At 32.1% G+C, this 16277-nt stretch overlaps 1 protein-coding gene across 1 annotated transcript; it reads left to right on the top strand.

Annotated features, from left to right (window-relative positions):
• The first annotated feature begins 5430 nt into the window (after window positions 1-5430).
• On the top strand, window positions 5431-12341 carry LOC109808541 (thioredoxin reductase NTRB). Its single transcript, XM_020371578.3, has 2 exons — window positions 5431-6547; window positions 12006-12341. Exons 1-2 carry the CDS (start codon window positions 5509-5511, stop codon window positions 12074-12076), a joined length of 1110 nt encoding a protein of 369 aa, XP_020227167.1. The 5' UTR covers window positions 5431-5508; the 3' UTR covers window positions 12077-12341.
• Window positions 12342-16277: the final 3936 nt, after the last annotated feature.

Consider the following 16277-nt stretch of genomic DNA (forward strand, 5'->3'; position numbering starts at 1 on the left):
AGTTGTTAAGTTAAATATCTAACTAGTAAAATATTTTTAATTTGTTTCTAAAGAGTACATTAATTATAACTTTGTTCACAATTTTGGAGAAAAAACTATTTTCTTTCTTAAGAAAATTAGTTCAGTCCTTAAAATCAGTTCAAAATTTATTTGATTTTAAATACAGTTTATAAAAGTAGTTTGATTTTAAACTAACTTATTAGTATGATTTAGATAATTTATAAAACAGTTCAGTTTAATAAAATAGCATGGTATGATTCAAAATGGTTTTTTTAAGAAAAACAAAACCATACACACTCCTTGGGGAGTGTGAGTTCGTTAACTACATCAACATTTAATATGAGGTAACTGGTCCAAAAGACTATAAATAATTTTTTTTAGTTAGGAAAACACACACACACACATATATATATATATATATATATATATATATATATATATATTACATAAAACATTTCTCTTAAAATACTAAAAACATATTTCACCCTCTTTTATCTATAAAGTGTCACTTATTCGATAACTTTAGTTCCTTTCTAAGAAAATAATCCTTTATAAAAACAAAACTTTATTATATATCACAAAAGAATTTTTTAACATCTCTCATTAAGCAAGACCACTCCGACAGACGATTGTAGTCACGTTACTCTTTTGTTTTAGTTAAAAGAAATTGGATATTCTTTTAAGAAAAATTGTTTTGATTTTATTAGAAGATCTCTTCAAGTTTTTTCTTCTTTTTCTTGATTTCCCAAATATATATTTTTCTTAAAAAATAACACAATCAAAAATTAAATATGAATACCTCTTTTAGTAGGATTCAAGCCCCAACTCTTCTAATTTGTAAATAACAAATGATTTTTAAACAATTTAAATTAGAGTAAATTTCACTCACATTCCTCATATTTTTTTAAAATTAAATTTGATATTCTTTCAATTTTTTGGACTTTTAGTAAAACTCCTTAAGAATAAAAGAAATATGTTATACTATTCTTTATAACCAACAAACAACATCCAATTTATTAACATATTCGTGTAATGTGATTTGAACATAATTTTTAATAAGATAAAAAATTAAAAAAAATATGTCCCTCACCTTATCAATTAAAAGGGATGTTATTGAAATAATTTTTTTATTAAAAGTCATGTGTAGCCAACTCAGGTCACATGCACTAATATATTAACAAATTTTACATTGTTTGAGTAAGTGAGACATTGTAATTTCTTTTCAACTTTTAAGAAATTTCAAACTTGTAAATGAGAAAAAGTGAGAGATTTTAGAATAAATACAAACCAAGGTTAGTTAATATTAAATTCACTCATATCCTGTTTTGTTTTTACATCTTATATTCATTGTTATTTTCTATTTTTTTAATTAATCATGTTATTAGTACAAAATATTTATCAACATTATTGATTGTAGCAACCTCGGTCGCGACGGGACGGCGAAAAATAAATTGAAAAAGAGGAGTCGCCACCAATATTATTTTTTTTACGGAAAAACATTGGAAAAACCATAAAATAGAAAATAGTCTACAAAAACCAAATTTTGAGTTCGGGAGTCAATTACGTGTGAGGAAGGTATTAGCACCTCACAACGTTCGTCCTAAGACGATTACCTTTAATTAATTAAACTAATTATTTATAATTTAAAAAAATATTTATCTCACTAAAATAATCAAATATATTTTATTTTTTTGGGCTCGACAAGATTTAATTCTTGCTCCTACGTATCTTCATGTGCAATGAAGAATCAGAGTTACGTAGTTCTTTGGTAGAAAATCTTTAATAGTTTTTATTTATTTATTTATTTAAATTTCTCATTTTAGTTTAATTTGGAGCCTTTGAGCTGTCTCAACTCATACGACCTAAAATTGACAAAGGTGTACACCAAAGCCAATTTATTTAATTATTTAACTTTGATTAATCATGGTTATTATAATTTTTGTGGTAAAACAAAAAAAAATTATTTGTTTTGTAATAAATTGTTACAATGTTTTTTTTAAATATTTAGCGAAAATTCTATAATGATATTTTTAATGGTAAGAATTATACGTTTGAATTAATTTAGAAAAGAGTTATAAGATAACAAGTTGTCACAACTTGTATCTTTGCCTTCTAAGATTAGGAGAATGTCACATTCAAATAATCTTTTTGCCAAATATTACTTGAATTATTTTATTGATAAAATATAAAACTTGATTTTTTAAATTGAACTTATAATTTGTAATGTGCTTTATTTTACAAGATCTCGAGATTATAAACTATAACTATATGTTTTTAGGCAATTTAGGAAACAAAAAGACGTCACGTCTATTTGATCATTTTTCACTAGAAAATTCTTATTGTAGTATTGTTTAGATTTTAAATCATAAATACTTAATTTTAATATTTGAAGTATTTTTTCTAATTTTTAGAACAATCAAGTTGTCACAACTTGTGCTCTAAAATTTTGAGAGGTAAAAAATGTTACATTTAACCAAACTGTTTCTCTTATTTTACTATTAAAAGGAATCATTATTGTTACTAATTGTTTTAACCAAGACGCAAAAGTTTGGATTTCATTCTATTATTATTAGATGAGAACTTTGATTCCAAATGATTTCATTGATATTTTTTTATCCTTATTTCAATGCGGAATTACGTGGTTATTATTTGATTCATATTCGGTAAGTCTACGATTCCTTCCTATGCTAATCTAACTTTCATTAGTTTTGCACACAAAAATATAATAAAGAAGGCATGAACATATATTCTATTCAAGCTAAAAAACAAAACCGCATGCACCAGGATTACGTGGCCTATGGAAGTGTGATATACCCAAGAAAGAAAGAAAAGGTCATGGTCTTGGTGACACGTGATACTGAGCTCGACTTTATGCATGGATGGGGCGAATAATATAACAACACATTAAGTGGAAAAACTCACAATACAAATGAAACGCAAGTGTGAGCAATAAAAGATAGAAGTTGCGGGGCTGAGGCAAAGATGGAAGAAATATGCCTTACCAACTCTTTTGCTTACGCAACGGTTTCGTGTTTGTGGTGTTGATTAAAAGACAAAATCTGGTTTGGGTGATTTGGTGGCAGGCACAAGTGCTACTAATGCTGGAATGAAGATACAATGCTAGGTAGGAGTGGCTGCTAACTCGAGCTCTGGGACCGCGTGAGCCATGATGGATTCAAGGAAGATCAAAGTTTAATGTATGTATCTAGATCTTCCGGTGAGTCCTCCGTGCTTCCCCTCGCTCCCTTTTCTCCGTCCTCCCCTCTTCCTGCCCTCTGTTTTTGTTCTCCTTTTATGGTTCTTCCCCCTCCGCTTTTGGCAACTGCCCTTTTGTTTTTTTCATTTTTTTCCTCTCTTTTATCAATTGTTTATAAGCACCGAAATTTTTTTCAAAGCTTCCGTGAAGTCTCCAACTGCTCCCTTTGATCTGTCTCTTTTTTTTTTGCTACCAGCTTGCTAAGTTTGAAATTCTAAGAATTGTTTTACCGCATGGGGTCCCAAAACCAAGACTTTCTTACTAGTACCAAGACTTTGGCTTCATCTATTTGGCATTTTCTGAGTTTTTTTATTTAAAAAAAAAAAATTGGTGTTTACATTGATGATTAATATTTTATGAAAAATTAAATTGACCATCTTTAATAGAATTTTTTTTAACCATGTATTTTCATCTGTAAGACTTAAATTCAGTGTTTTTCTTAAGAGAATGGAGTATAATTTTATTCAAATCAATAACTTGTTAGTCTCATTTTTATTGTTATTATACCCTAAATAATTTGATAGAATTTAGTAGTTGAATGGTTTAAAGTAAAAGAAAAAGGATGAAATTATTTATTTTGAAAATAGAAACATCAAAGGTTCATTTAAAATAAAAAAAACTTAAAATACTTCTTATTAAATTTTTATTATAAAGAGCTTATATTACACGTACTTAAAATTCAATAAGCTATTTACGTCTAAATATACACATTAATAAATGCTTTCATAATTATAAAATATTTGAATACATTGATACACAAGAACTTATTAAAAAAAATCATATCAGAACTTATTTAAAATCAGTTTCATAAAAAGAATCATCTATCAATACTTTTAAAATTAAATTATTTAATAATAAAAATATGATTAAAATATAAATTAAGATGTTAAAATTAAAAAATATATATAACATAAAATCATCTAAAAATAAAAAATTGCTAGTTGTAATTTTAAAAATTTAAAACTTAAAACAGAAAAATCACACCACTTAACCTTAGTTATTAGGCTTGGTGTTGGCGAGTCACTTTGCAGGTCCAATGTATGAAGGAAATACTTTGCATGGACTAAAGGAAAAAGGGTATGCTTGATTACTTAATAAAACAAAACATTATCACTGTGTTTGATTGTCACCAGTGAGGAGAGAAATATAATAATAATAATAATAATAATAATAATAATAATAATAATAATAATAATAATAAGATTGAGAAAAATAGAAAAGAAGAAGAAGAAGAAATGAATGAGTAGAAATAAAGTGAAAATAAGATTGTTTGATTTGAAAAAAATAAGAGAAATAATATTATAAATTTGTTTGATTTTAATGAATAAAAAAAATTACAATTAAAGAAAAATTACAGGTTGTAAATGAAACGATCAAGAATGAACAAGCTAAGTAGAAAGACAAAAGAAGGAAACAAAAGAACAAATAGGAGAATCCAAATAACCAACGACACATAGCCATGCTTAGATTCTATCAGCCATCCCCACATTGTTTGTAGCTCCTCAAGAAACACAAAACAACAACATCCTACTTCCATGTTTTAATTCGTTCGGTCAATATTACTGAATTTTGAAACAAGTACGTGCTTCAAAACCAACAACAACCCACATTGTATTTGTTTGTACCTCTTTTGGTACTCATCAAAAAACACAAAAATAACATCATTATCTTCCACGTTTATTCCTTCCGTCAATTTGACACGCAGAGGTGCTTTCCTTAGATGTTCTTCTATTCCGCTTTATACAAAGAACTTGTTACAGGACCCGCCAATGCATTGGTATCATTTATTCAATAAGTTTGAATACATAAAATATATAATATGATATGATAAAAGTTAAATATTCGATGTTTGATATGTATTATTTAGGAAATGTTATATAAAACTCGTGGTATATATTTTAATTAATGAAAAAATATTAAATATAATATATTATGATATTATTAAAAAAATAAATTAGCGCAATGGTTTACCAAAAAGTAAAAATTGAAAAAGTTACTATTTCTTCTTTACTTGTACATATAATTTATGCATAAAAATAAAATACTTATTTAATAACATCTTAATTAAATTGTATGCTCACAGTCACTTTGTTGGTGTAAAAAAAAACATCATAAGATGTTACAAATTTTAATAAAGTTGGATGGAAGCACCCTTGGTGAATGTGAAGTAGGAAAAAAAGAAGTTAGTTGCAATGAGCAGAATAATTTGAAAAAGAAAATATTAAAAGGAGAGAGAGAAAGGAAGGAGGGAAATGAAATTTAGAATAGTTTGCCCTAATCAGAATTGGAAGAACCTCTTTACGAAGGCGCGAAACTTGCTCACTGTTGGACGCGCTTACGCTTCCTCCGCCGCCGCCATGCCTGACCTTCAGATCCACAAGACCAAACTCTGCATCATCGGAAGCGGCCCCGCCGCCCACACCGCCGCCGTCTACGCCGCCCGCGCCGAGCTCAAGCCGCTCCTCTTCGAGGGCTGGATGGCCAACGACATCGCCCCCGGCGGCCAGCTCACCACCACCACCGACGTCGAGAACTTTCCCGGCTTCCCCGACGGCATCCTCGGCGGCGAGCTCATGGACCGCTGCCGCAAGCAGTCGCAGCGCTTCGGCACCGAGATCCACACCGAGACCGTCTCCAAGGTCGATTTCTCCGCCCGTCCCTTTAGGGTTTTCACCGATTCCCGCACCGTCGAGGCCGACGCCGTCATCGTCGCCACCGGCGCTGTCGCCAAGCGATTGCCGTTCACCGGCTCCGGCGACGGCCCCGACGGCTACTGGAACCGTGGCATCTCCGCGTGCGCCGTCTGCGACGGTGCCGCGCCGATTTTCCGGAACAAGCCGCTGGCGGTGATCGGCGGCGGGGACTCGGCCATGGAGGAGGCGACGTTCCTCACCAAGTACGGTTCCGAAGTTTACATAATCCACCGGAGGGACTCGTTCAGGGCCTCGAAGATAATGCAGAGCAAGGCCTTGAGCAATAGTAAGATCAAGGTGATTTGGAATTCGGTGGTGGTGGAGGCGTATGGTGATGGGGATAACAAGAGGGTTCTTGGGGGACTGAAGGTGAAGAATGTGGTGACACAAGAGGTTTCTGATTTGAAGGTTTTTGGGTTGTTTTTCGCAATTGGGCACGAGCCTGCGACCAAGTTTTTGGATGGTCAGCTTGAACTGGATTCTGATGGGTACATTGTCACGAAGCCAGGGACCACGAAGACCAGTGTTGAGGGAGTGTTTGCTGCTGGGGATGTTCAGGACAAGAAGTATAGGCAAGCTATTACCGCTGCTGGCACTGGTATGTTGTAGATTTATTATGGTGGATATGGGTGTTTATTATTGAAAATTGGTGAGTGTGTGTATATATATGATCCATGGTTTTGAAACATAGCCATGCTTTCTACTTTTTATTAGTGTATTTCATGGTTATTTGGGGGGGCCCATATTTGTTTAGAACTTGGGTAGAACGTAACTGATATTGAGCTGTTGAATAATGTAATTGGGATAGGTGCTTAGATTAATTTTGGTCATGGATTTTATATTAAAATGTGTGTCACGGTGAGAGGAATTGATTTTGGTAGTTTGCCAAGTAGCCGTAGGTAAAAAGTTGTTGAGTGTCCGTCATTTGACTGACTGGTAAACCAATTAACCAAGTTTGCAAACTTTTTTTTTTTTTTTAATATATGAGATAGGGTCGGTTCAAGAGAGACTAAAGGTGTACAACAGTCAAGTGAATCCACCTTCGTGGTTTGTAGGTATATATGATGGGCATTGTACTAATTATTGTTTCATATCAGATGGAGTAGTTGTTGGTATATAGGATGACGGGTATTGAATATTTGAAATGTAAATGTAATGGTTTGGATGCCCCATTTTAGTCACCTTTGTATTCCACTTCTATCTGGAGAATGGAGATGGCCTGATTGAATGATAATTATTGTTAACAGTTATTTCGTTTTTTTGGTCTTTTTCTTTGCTCAATATGAAATGATTATATAAGAGGAAATATTAGAGCGACATATGAAAAGACAGAAAATCAGTTAAGGTGGTTTGGACTTTGGACATATGCAAAGAAAGCCACTAGAAGCATTGATGAGGTACATAGCATGGATTTTATCCCTGTGAAACGGTGGTAGGACACCAAGAAGTACATTAGAAGAAATTATTAAAAAGGATATTATGGTAATTAGAATCCTTGAGAATTTTGGCTTTTCATCAAACGTAATGGTGTTAGTTGATCCATGTAGCTGGACTCACCTGGTTGATAGTGGGATAAAAATTTTGTTTTTGTTTTTGTTTTTTTTTCTTCTCTCTCTTTGCCGGGGGTTGGGAAACTGGTAAATTATAAAAATAAAAAATAAAGCATTGCATTACAAATATTGAAACATCTTTGGTTGAATGTCATTCTAGACTGCATGCATATTGTCAGATATGGTTTTAATGAATAAACCATAGCCTCATTTATCAACTTCTGTAATAATTTTTCTATCTACCATAGTTTCTTTTAGATCTCAGAGCATATTAATTTGTTCCCCTGTTTGACGTTTCTGATTTTGGGAGTTAGTCCTTCAGTTAGATGGAATACAGAGATAAAATAAATAAGAGAAAGAGTTGATGTCCTAACATCTGAAGCTCAAATTGGATTATTGTCTTGCATGTTTAGATGCAAACGTGATTGGTTATTTCTAGCTACTTAATCAATAGCTAAAACCTAGGTCAAAGGTGGGTAAGTAGTCCAATACATTCACTTCCATGGAAAATGAGTGGATGACTCATTAATAGACCCTTAATAAATTAAGGGTACAAAAGGAAATTATCTATTAATTAATTAATATATTTAAAAATAAACCTGTTTTTCTTATAATTAGGATCAAAATAATACTCTCATTTGATTCTCATATATAGCACCAGAGCTAGTATCTGATAAGGTCCAAAACTAAGAGCAATTATGGGTCAAGGGAGTTAATCTCCTTCCTAGAAGTGAAAGGAATACTGAACTTCATTTTTGGGTCAGAGGAGTTAAACTCCTTCCCAGCAGAGAATTAACTCTGAAAACAGTAGGACAATTGTAGGATAGTAAACAAATGAAGAAGAAAACAGGAGGATGCTCTGCAGAGTCAGAGACTTTCTTCCACCCTAAAGTCCTGCAACAAGACACCCAGTAGGGTAGTAATACTCCACTTGATTCCAGAAAACTGAAGGACCGTCAAAAACCCTCTTCCTCTCTTATTTCCTGCCCAATGACACCCAGTAAGCAAGTAACTCTCCATGCTACTCCAGAAGATGATCTGGTTCCTTCTGCTCAACCACCAACCCTTAATTCTCCTGGCATGGGCCTAAAGACTCCATGTGCTCAGTCCAAGGTGAAATTCAGGAAATTTCTTGTGAATGGTATCACATGCTTCCCAATAGTATTCATGTCCTGAGAGATTTTCACAGCATATCAGAGCCTCTCTAGTTCCATCCAACATCTTTGTTATGGCTAGAACTACTGCAGGTTGAACATGCAGCTCACCCTCCTCTGATAACATTAGGATTGACATCATCATATTTCAGTTGAGATACAACATGGACAATAGGGTAAATGTAGTAATAGTTTGGTTGAACCAACATGTAGGATAATTATGTTATCTAGATATGATTCCGTGTAACAGAATCCTTAGTTCTAGTTTTCATTTTTATTAGGATAACTGTTAGTTATAATACTATGTAGCCTTATAAAATTACACACTTGGATTGGAAAATCAAGGAAGAAACTATTTGAGAAAAATCTGTTAGTCTGGAAGGGGATCTGTCAAGGACTAGATGCTTCTCGCTTTCACTAAGGTTGCAAGGAGTCTTTTGTGTCTAGGTCTATGACTTAGTCCTACACAAAGGTTAATAACAAATTCTTTCTGAAGTTTACTCAAATTCTTTCACGACCAGAATTTGCACATATAGGAAATCCATGCAGTCTTATCATTTAGAGCATATTTCAACAACTGTCCACAACCACGATCAAGGAATCCTGCCCTTTAGATTGTTGTACCCTCCTGGTACCCTCCTAATAAAATTAATTGGGATCTCTTCCCGAATGTGGTTTGGCAAAGGGGTAGGCTGCAGTAGCCTTGCTGGCTGCAATGGTTGATGTGTTTTGTTGGCATGTTACATTTTGCTGCCAAAGAAAAATGAATGTCCACCACATTGAGAGGGGTGGAAGTCAGCCAATAGAAGAGAAAATTCAGCATACTTTGGTTCTGGGGAAAAACTAGTCTCCCCTTATACCTCAAGCATTCCTTGGATATAAAGAATCCCGGGTTGTCATGAATTGATGATGGGTTCGCTTACTTGGAATGTTTTCATGTTGTGGTCTTTGTTCCGAACTTCCTCAAACCAAACCTGTAAATGTGGACTGGCAGGGGTTGCCGATTCTTTGTACTTCATCAACTTAGATTTAGAGAGGGTGTCTCTCCCTCCTAGCTTTTGTTATGTATTTCAAAATCAAAACCTAACTGCTTGGTGTGCAGTGATCCACTTCTGCTGAACTTCCTCTGTCAATCTCTTAAATGCATTTTTTTTTTTTTTTTCAATTAGCTCTCTGATTTGGGAGTTCCTGACATGACTTGTAATTCAGAATAGCAGAAAGTGGGGAAATGGATGAAAGGAACCGTGAACTTCTTTTATGGAACAGAGAAATTAAACAGCTTACTAGCAGTGAGTTAACTCTGAGATACAATTAGAAAATAGTAGTATAGTATACAAGGTGAAAGACACTTTTCTTCCACCCAGTAATCTTCCAGCACAGACCCCTTCCCCCCCCCCCCCCCCACCTCTCCTGCCAAAACCCTTTTCCTCTCCTAATTCTTGCGTATCCCTTCTTCATTCACCCCCAATAGCCTCCCATTTGAGGCCACTTTGGTAACTCTGAATTCAACATGATTGATGGGTCCTGTCTTAAAATAAGAGATCACCTCATTTTTTTTATAATAGATGCCAATTTACATTAATCTAAAGCCTTGTCAATTCATGGTTACCTTGTTTCATTTATTATATCTGGGCCTAGAGCTTCCTTTCTGACATGTTAACAATTTCAGTTTATATGCCCAACTTCTGCATTAGTTGTAGTATACTAGTATCTACTTCTCAATATGCGGCATTCTACTTTCCCCATACTTTATTAGTCCCTAGAATTTGGTTCTCTTGTTTAATTTGTTTTTCTTTGTCTTGCTGTCATTAAATATTTTATAGTGAACTGTAAAAAGATTATAAACGCGGCATTGTCCCTGATCTGCTAATGACCTTTTGTTATTTATGATGGGAACTTCTTCCTTTAGAAATATTTATATAGACGATAATACACGTTTCAATGCAGCAAATCCTTGTTTAATGGTGTATATAGACATTTTCAAGCTGATTAGTTTTGTTATCATATGTGTTAATTATATATATATATATATATATATATATATATATATATATACTGTACCCTAATATATTTAAAGGGTTTTGTAACTTTTTTTTTTTGTTTTTTTAAATATTTGATCATGTAATTTAGAATTGTTTGATGTTTAACATGTTTATATTTTTCATTTCAATATATATTTTCTTATAATTCTTAATATATGCACAAAATGTTTGGATTTAGTAAGAATATTTTTGATATATTATGAGTCATGATAAATTGAAGTTTTTTACATTTGTGTACAAATTATAAGGAGCAAATTGAATAAAAAATTTGCGAAATCTCTCTCAACTTCAATAAATAAAATCTTATTGTGTTCTTCTCAAAGTTTTTTTGATTTTTACAAAACAATTTAACATTTGGACCAATATTTGGTCAAAAGAAATAGTAAGTTACTTAAATTATTTGTTTATTAAGAACACATCACTTAGGGTAGAAAAAAAATGAAAATGAAAAGGAAAAAAAATCTCGTCATTTTTATTAGTTTAAAAAATTGGTTGTAACAAAATATCCCAATTTACAAGGGTATCGTAGTATATATATATATATATATATATATATATATATATATATATGTATATATATATATATATATATGGAGAATGCTAATATACTCCTACTTATTTTTTTTAGTGGGAGTATGTTAGCAACCTACACCAAAATTTTAAGACAAAAAAATTACTCATTTCTTTTGATTTGGTTAATTCGTACAAAGGATATTATAGTAATTTAATTTAATTTTAAATGAAAATAAAATATTTTCTCTCTCTTATTAATTAATTCTCCCAACTCATTTCTCTTTCCTATTAAATTCTTTCTCTAACTTATTTATCTCTCTTCTATTAAATTTCTTTTTTAACTCATTTCGCTCTCATCTTTATGATGTCTCCCCCCTCTCTCCCTGAACAAATAAAAGTTAATTAATAGAATTGGAGAATGAAGTTAATAAGAGAGAAAAAAAATTTATTTTTATTTAAAATTAAATTAAATTACTATAATATTCTTTATATAAATTAACCAAATCAAAAGAAATGAGTGGTTTCTTTGTTCTAAAATTTTGGTGTAAATTGTTAATATACTCCTATTAAAAAATAGGTAGGAGTGCGTATATATGTACATGTGTTAATTATATTTGAACCGGAAGTAATTTAGATCAATGTAGAAAATGTATGCGCTGTGCCGTCTTTGGCTTTGATAGTTATTATTGGCCATTGCACTTAAAATTTCTGCAACAATTGAATTTGCAATCAGAGTTAGTTTATGCTTCATGAATATTTTTTTCCGAAAGATAGTGAAAGTCGCGCCATTTGTGCAGGATGCATGGCAGCGTTGGATGCAGAACATTACCTGCAAGGTATTGGTTTACAACAGGATAAGAGTGATTGACTAGCTTTGGTGTGTCCAGAGTTCAAAAGATGTTTAATTAGAAGCAACGTTTGATTCATGCAGAAGAATGAAAATATCTGTCTGCATCCTGCTAGAATCTTCATTTGTGTGTTGCTATTCATAGTTAAATCGCAGATACATAAACTTGCATTATTTTATTAACACCATAGATACTCAAATGCACACATTCATGTATTATGATTATTTGGCGCTTGTTATATGGCATTATTGTGACAATGCAAATATATTTGCTTGCGTGTTGGAACTCGTGCATTTCATAGACTACTTACTATCTACAACTGGTCAAATTTGAGGATAAAACATCGCTTTGTTTTACAGAAAGAGTAACTGGATTACACAAACTATGTCTATCCAGGTTATGGATTGTAGAATTTTTAAGTCGATAAACTCAATTTGACGAGATATAAAGTTTTTCACTTCAATTTTCCTTCATATTTTATTTTTACTTGAAAACTCAGCCGTCATGGCCCCACACTAACCAGTACAAACTTGGACGGGCTTTATTATATAGGTTTTCTACCAAAGAAACTCGAAGCTAAATCCTAAAACATTTGTAATTGGTTTGTACAAATTTTAGTTATACCTCTAACCATTATCAGAAAAGGATTATGAAGTTTTAAGTCGAAATTGGAAGCTGAACTACAAAAAGAAAAGGGGTAACTTTGTAGGTTGTACATTATTATGAAAATGTGTATGTTTGGTTTATGGAAATGTTTATTGTTTTTCTAATTCCTATAAAAATGTCATTTACTCTTTTTTTCTATGTTTACATATTTGTATGAGAATTGATGAAACAGAATACTGATAAATTAAAATAAAATGGAAGCAAGGATATTTCCTTGAACTAAACAGTCCGAACTAGGTTCCTATGAGTAGTTTCTTTTCGAGATCAAATGGGTTTATTGCATGATTGTAAATACTCAATTTTATCTACATTAATAAAGAATACTTTTTTTAAAGTGTTTTCTTTGTTCAATAATAGTAACAATTAGAATTTAAGATATCGTGTATATTATTTAAATAATTCTCTTTTACCAAGTTTATCTTAATGGTTAAGAAAAAAATGCTTTATAAAATTCTAAAAAACAAAACTATAAATAAACATATTATACACAAATTTTCAATTGGTTTCAAAATTATAAATTAAAATAATCATATTTTAATTGCACCCATAAATATAGTTGAAGTTATAATTAAAACCATTAGTAAAGAACCAAAATAACTAATTACTGGACATATAAAAGTTTAAATGAAACGTTTTTTTTTTCTACATGTTCCTAAATTTCTATTTTTTGAGAGAGAAAAATAAGAAGCAAAAAATACTACTTGAAAGATACAATTGAAATTCTATTATTCAATAAATATTACTGATGAATAAAAACAGATATACTAACATAATTAAGAAATAAATTCAACATCTACCCATCTTGTGATTCTAAATCAATTGAGTTATTAATCAACTCATGAATTAAAAGAAATTGAGTATTAAAAAATATTAAAACAAAGAATTACAATATTTCTTAAAACAAAATAAATTACCCCAAAAAAAAATCCTTCTTCCGAACCATCCACTAGTCTACTACTGCTTAACCCTTAGCCATATTACCAAAGATTGACTCTTCACCAATCACCATGCTTGTAAAATAAAGTTCTTCTTTGTAGTTATTAGGGGTGGCAAAACGGGCCAGCCCGCCCCGTTTTGGCCCGCCCCGCCAATGGCCCGCCAAAAACGGGCCGGGCCGGGCTGGCCCGCCAATGAAAAACGGGCTGAAAATGCTGGCCCGCCCCACCTAAGGTTGGGTTGGCGGGCTAGCGGGCCGGCCCGTTTATCCAAAAAATATTTTGAAAAAAAAAAAAAAAAATATATATATATATATATATATATATATATATTTTATGTTTAAATAAAAAAAATGAAAAAAAAATTATAAAAATACAGAGTGCCAACTTTAATCAAATATTCCAATAAACGTACGAAACTGTGAAACTAATCCCTTGATCCAGAATAGTGATTAAACAAAGCGCCTAAGTGGTGACCAATATTTAAGTCCATTATCCATAATAAGTTGATCTTTCCAAATTATACAGACACGTGACATTACTAGTATAACATTAATTAATAGTTTATGTTGTGTCCATATCCAAATTTACACGGTAGTGGAAGCCAGAACAGGTGGTATACGCATCATTGAAAAAATTAGAAAAAAATTAAAGATGGTATGCACGAAAGGAATCACCTGTTTTACTTTTACACGCACGCGCAATACACAGAAATGACGGAATCACTTGTTCTGGTTCTGGACGAAGCAGAAAGCACGCGAAGCGAAATGGTATGCTCTTCGCCCTTCGGTGACTGCGGCTGGAATGAAATTCATTTACGTTCTCTGTTGGCTTTGGCTGAAATTGATTTAGGTTTTGCTCTTTGGTGGCTGGAAATGGGCTTTGTTGGGCCTGCTTTTTTTTTATATTAAGCCTATTACTTATGCGGGCTTGGCGGGTTGGGATGGGCCAGCCCGCTATTTGGCCCGCCGGGTTGGCGGGCTTGGCGGGGCGGGCTTGGCGGGTTGGCGGGCTGAAATGATGAGCCCGGCCCGCCAATTTTTGGCAGGCCCGCGCGGGCCACGGCCCATTTTGCCACCCCTAGTAGTTATCACATGTGATGATCAATAACTTTGTAATATTACTAATCACATATAAGAAACGATTTACTGTATTTATATATGTTGTTCATAACTTGCGTTTTAGGATGATATAAATATTTTAAAGATTATTAATAATTTACTTAATTATTTAAGAGATAATTATCTTAAGATAGGTGCCATAAGATGCTAAGACTTTTTTTATGTATAATGGATTTCTGAGTTTAAAAATTTGATTTCGAATAAGACTTTTCTTAGTTTAAATGGGTTTCCTATAATATTTTTACAAATAAAAATATTAGTTACGACTCTAGTTATTTTTCAAAATTTATTATTTCAAGTTTTTGTCCTCGTGTCACAACAATTTCCTAGTTTCTTAGATGGTTGATATCATATGTTGCCACGATCTGAAAATTCCCTACATATATGGTTAGAAAACAAAACCATCGAAGGTTGGCTTAAACAGCTTTCTTGATCAAACATCTTGTCCTGAACCTTAATCTTTTGGTCAATCACGCCGCTCCAAAAACATCCCCTTAATCATGATGTAAAACATTACCCGAAATGATTGGTTTTTACCAAGTAATGTGTATTTGCTCATGTTTGTTTTTTCGTCCTTGGAGCCTCAAATGCACGTAAATTTAAAATTTCATCGCAGCCTTTATAAACTTTTATATCAATGTGGTCGATCCATGACTTAAAAGCTGATGGCTATAGTAGTTTTTATGTTTTTTTAATGCAAGTGGTTTCAAAGTTAGTAATTATGTTGTAAATTTTACTTTTCTTAATAACGTGGTTTACTCGTGCAGTTGATTTTTCAATAGCACGTGTGTTTGTTAATTAATTGTTTTGGTGATAATACAATGTAATTAATATTATCTGCTTGCATTGGTAAACTAATTAGGTGAATACACTAAATTGCGTAAACAACTCTTCCTACCTTCCACAGGCCATGCCAAAACTCTATCACCTTACACAGAGTACTGTTTTGTTCAAAGAGTGAGATTAAGAAAGAAAAAAAAATATATATATAATAAAACAAAACAAGAGATATTTTTTTCACAAGAAAAGAGTAATGTTTGTTTAGATAAGGTTTTATTTTCATAGAAAATTAATTATGGCCTATGGGTATTTTTTAAAAGATATATATTTTTAGCTTTTGAATAACTATTTTAAAAAATATTTAATTATTATAATATATTAAAAATATCATTTTATAAAATGATATTTAGAAAGGGAGAACTAGAAATAAAAGGGGCATATATTCTTGTGGAATTCGTAATGTGTAGTTTTCTTGAAAGTTGAAACATAATGGAATTAATTTATATATGACTTAATGGAAAACATTTGGTGAGATTTTTCCAAGCTTCTCCCAAACAAGATAGTATCATACTGCGTTGAATCTGAAAGGTACCTAAGTTGACGTGACTCTGACTTTGCATGCAGTGAACAATATAAAGTATAAACTCTATTCAAATTATAAATCCTATATTTTCTTTTCTTTTTTATTATTTATATTTTTCCAACAGTTTTTCTTTAGC

This window comes from Cajanus cajan, chromosome 11 (assembly GCF_000230855.2).
Source record: "Cajanus cajan strain Asha chromosome 11, NIPB_CcT2T_4, whole genome shotgun sequence".
NCBI lineage: Eukaryota > Viridiplantae > Streptophyta > Magnoliopsida > Fabales > Fabaceae > Cajanus > Cajanus cajan.

Coding starts and splice junctions, on each gene's coding strand:
- LOC109808541 (XM_020371578.3), top strand. CDS start 5,509: ATGAAATTTAGAATAGTTTGCCCTAATCAGAATTGGAAGAACCTCTTT. Junction 6,548..12,005: donor TATTACCGCTGCTGGCACTG/GTATGTTGTAGA, acceptor CCATTTGTGCAG/GATGCATGGCAGCGTTGGAT.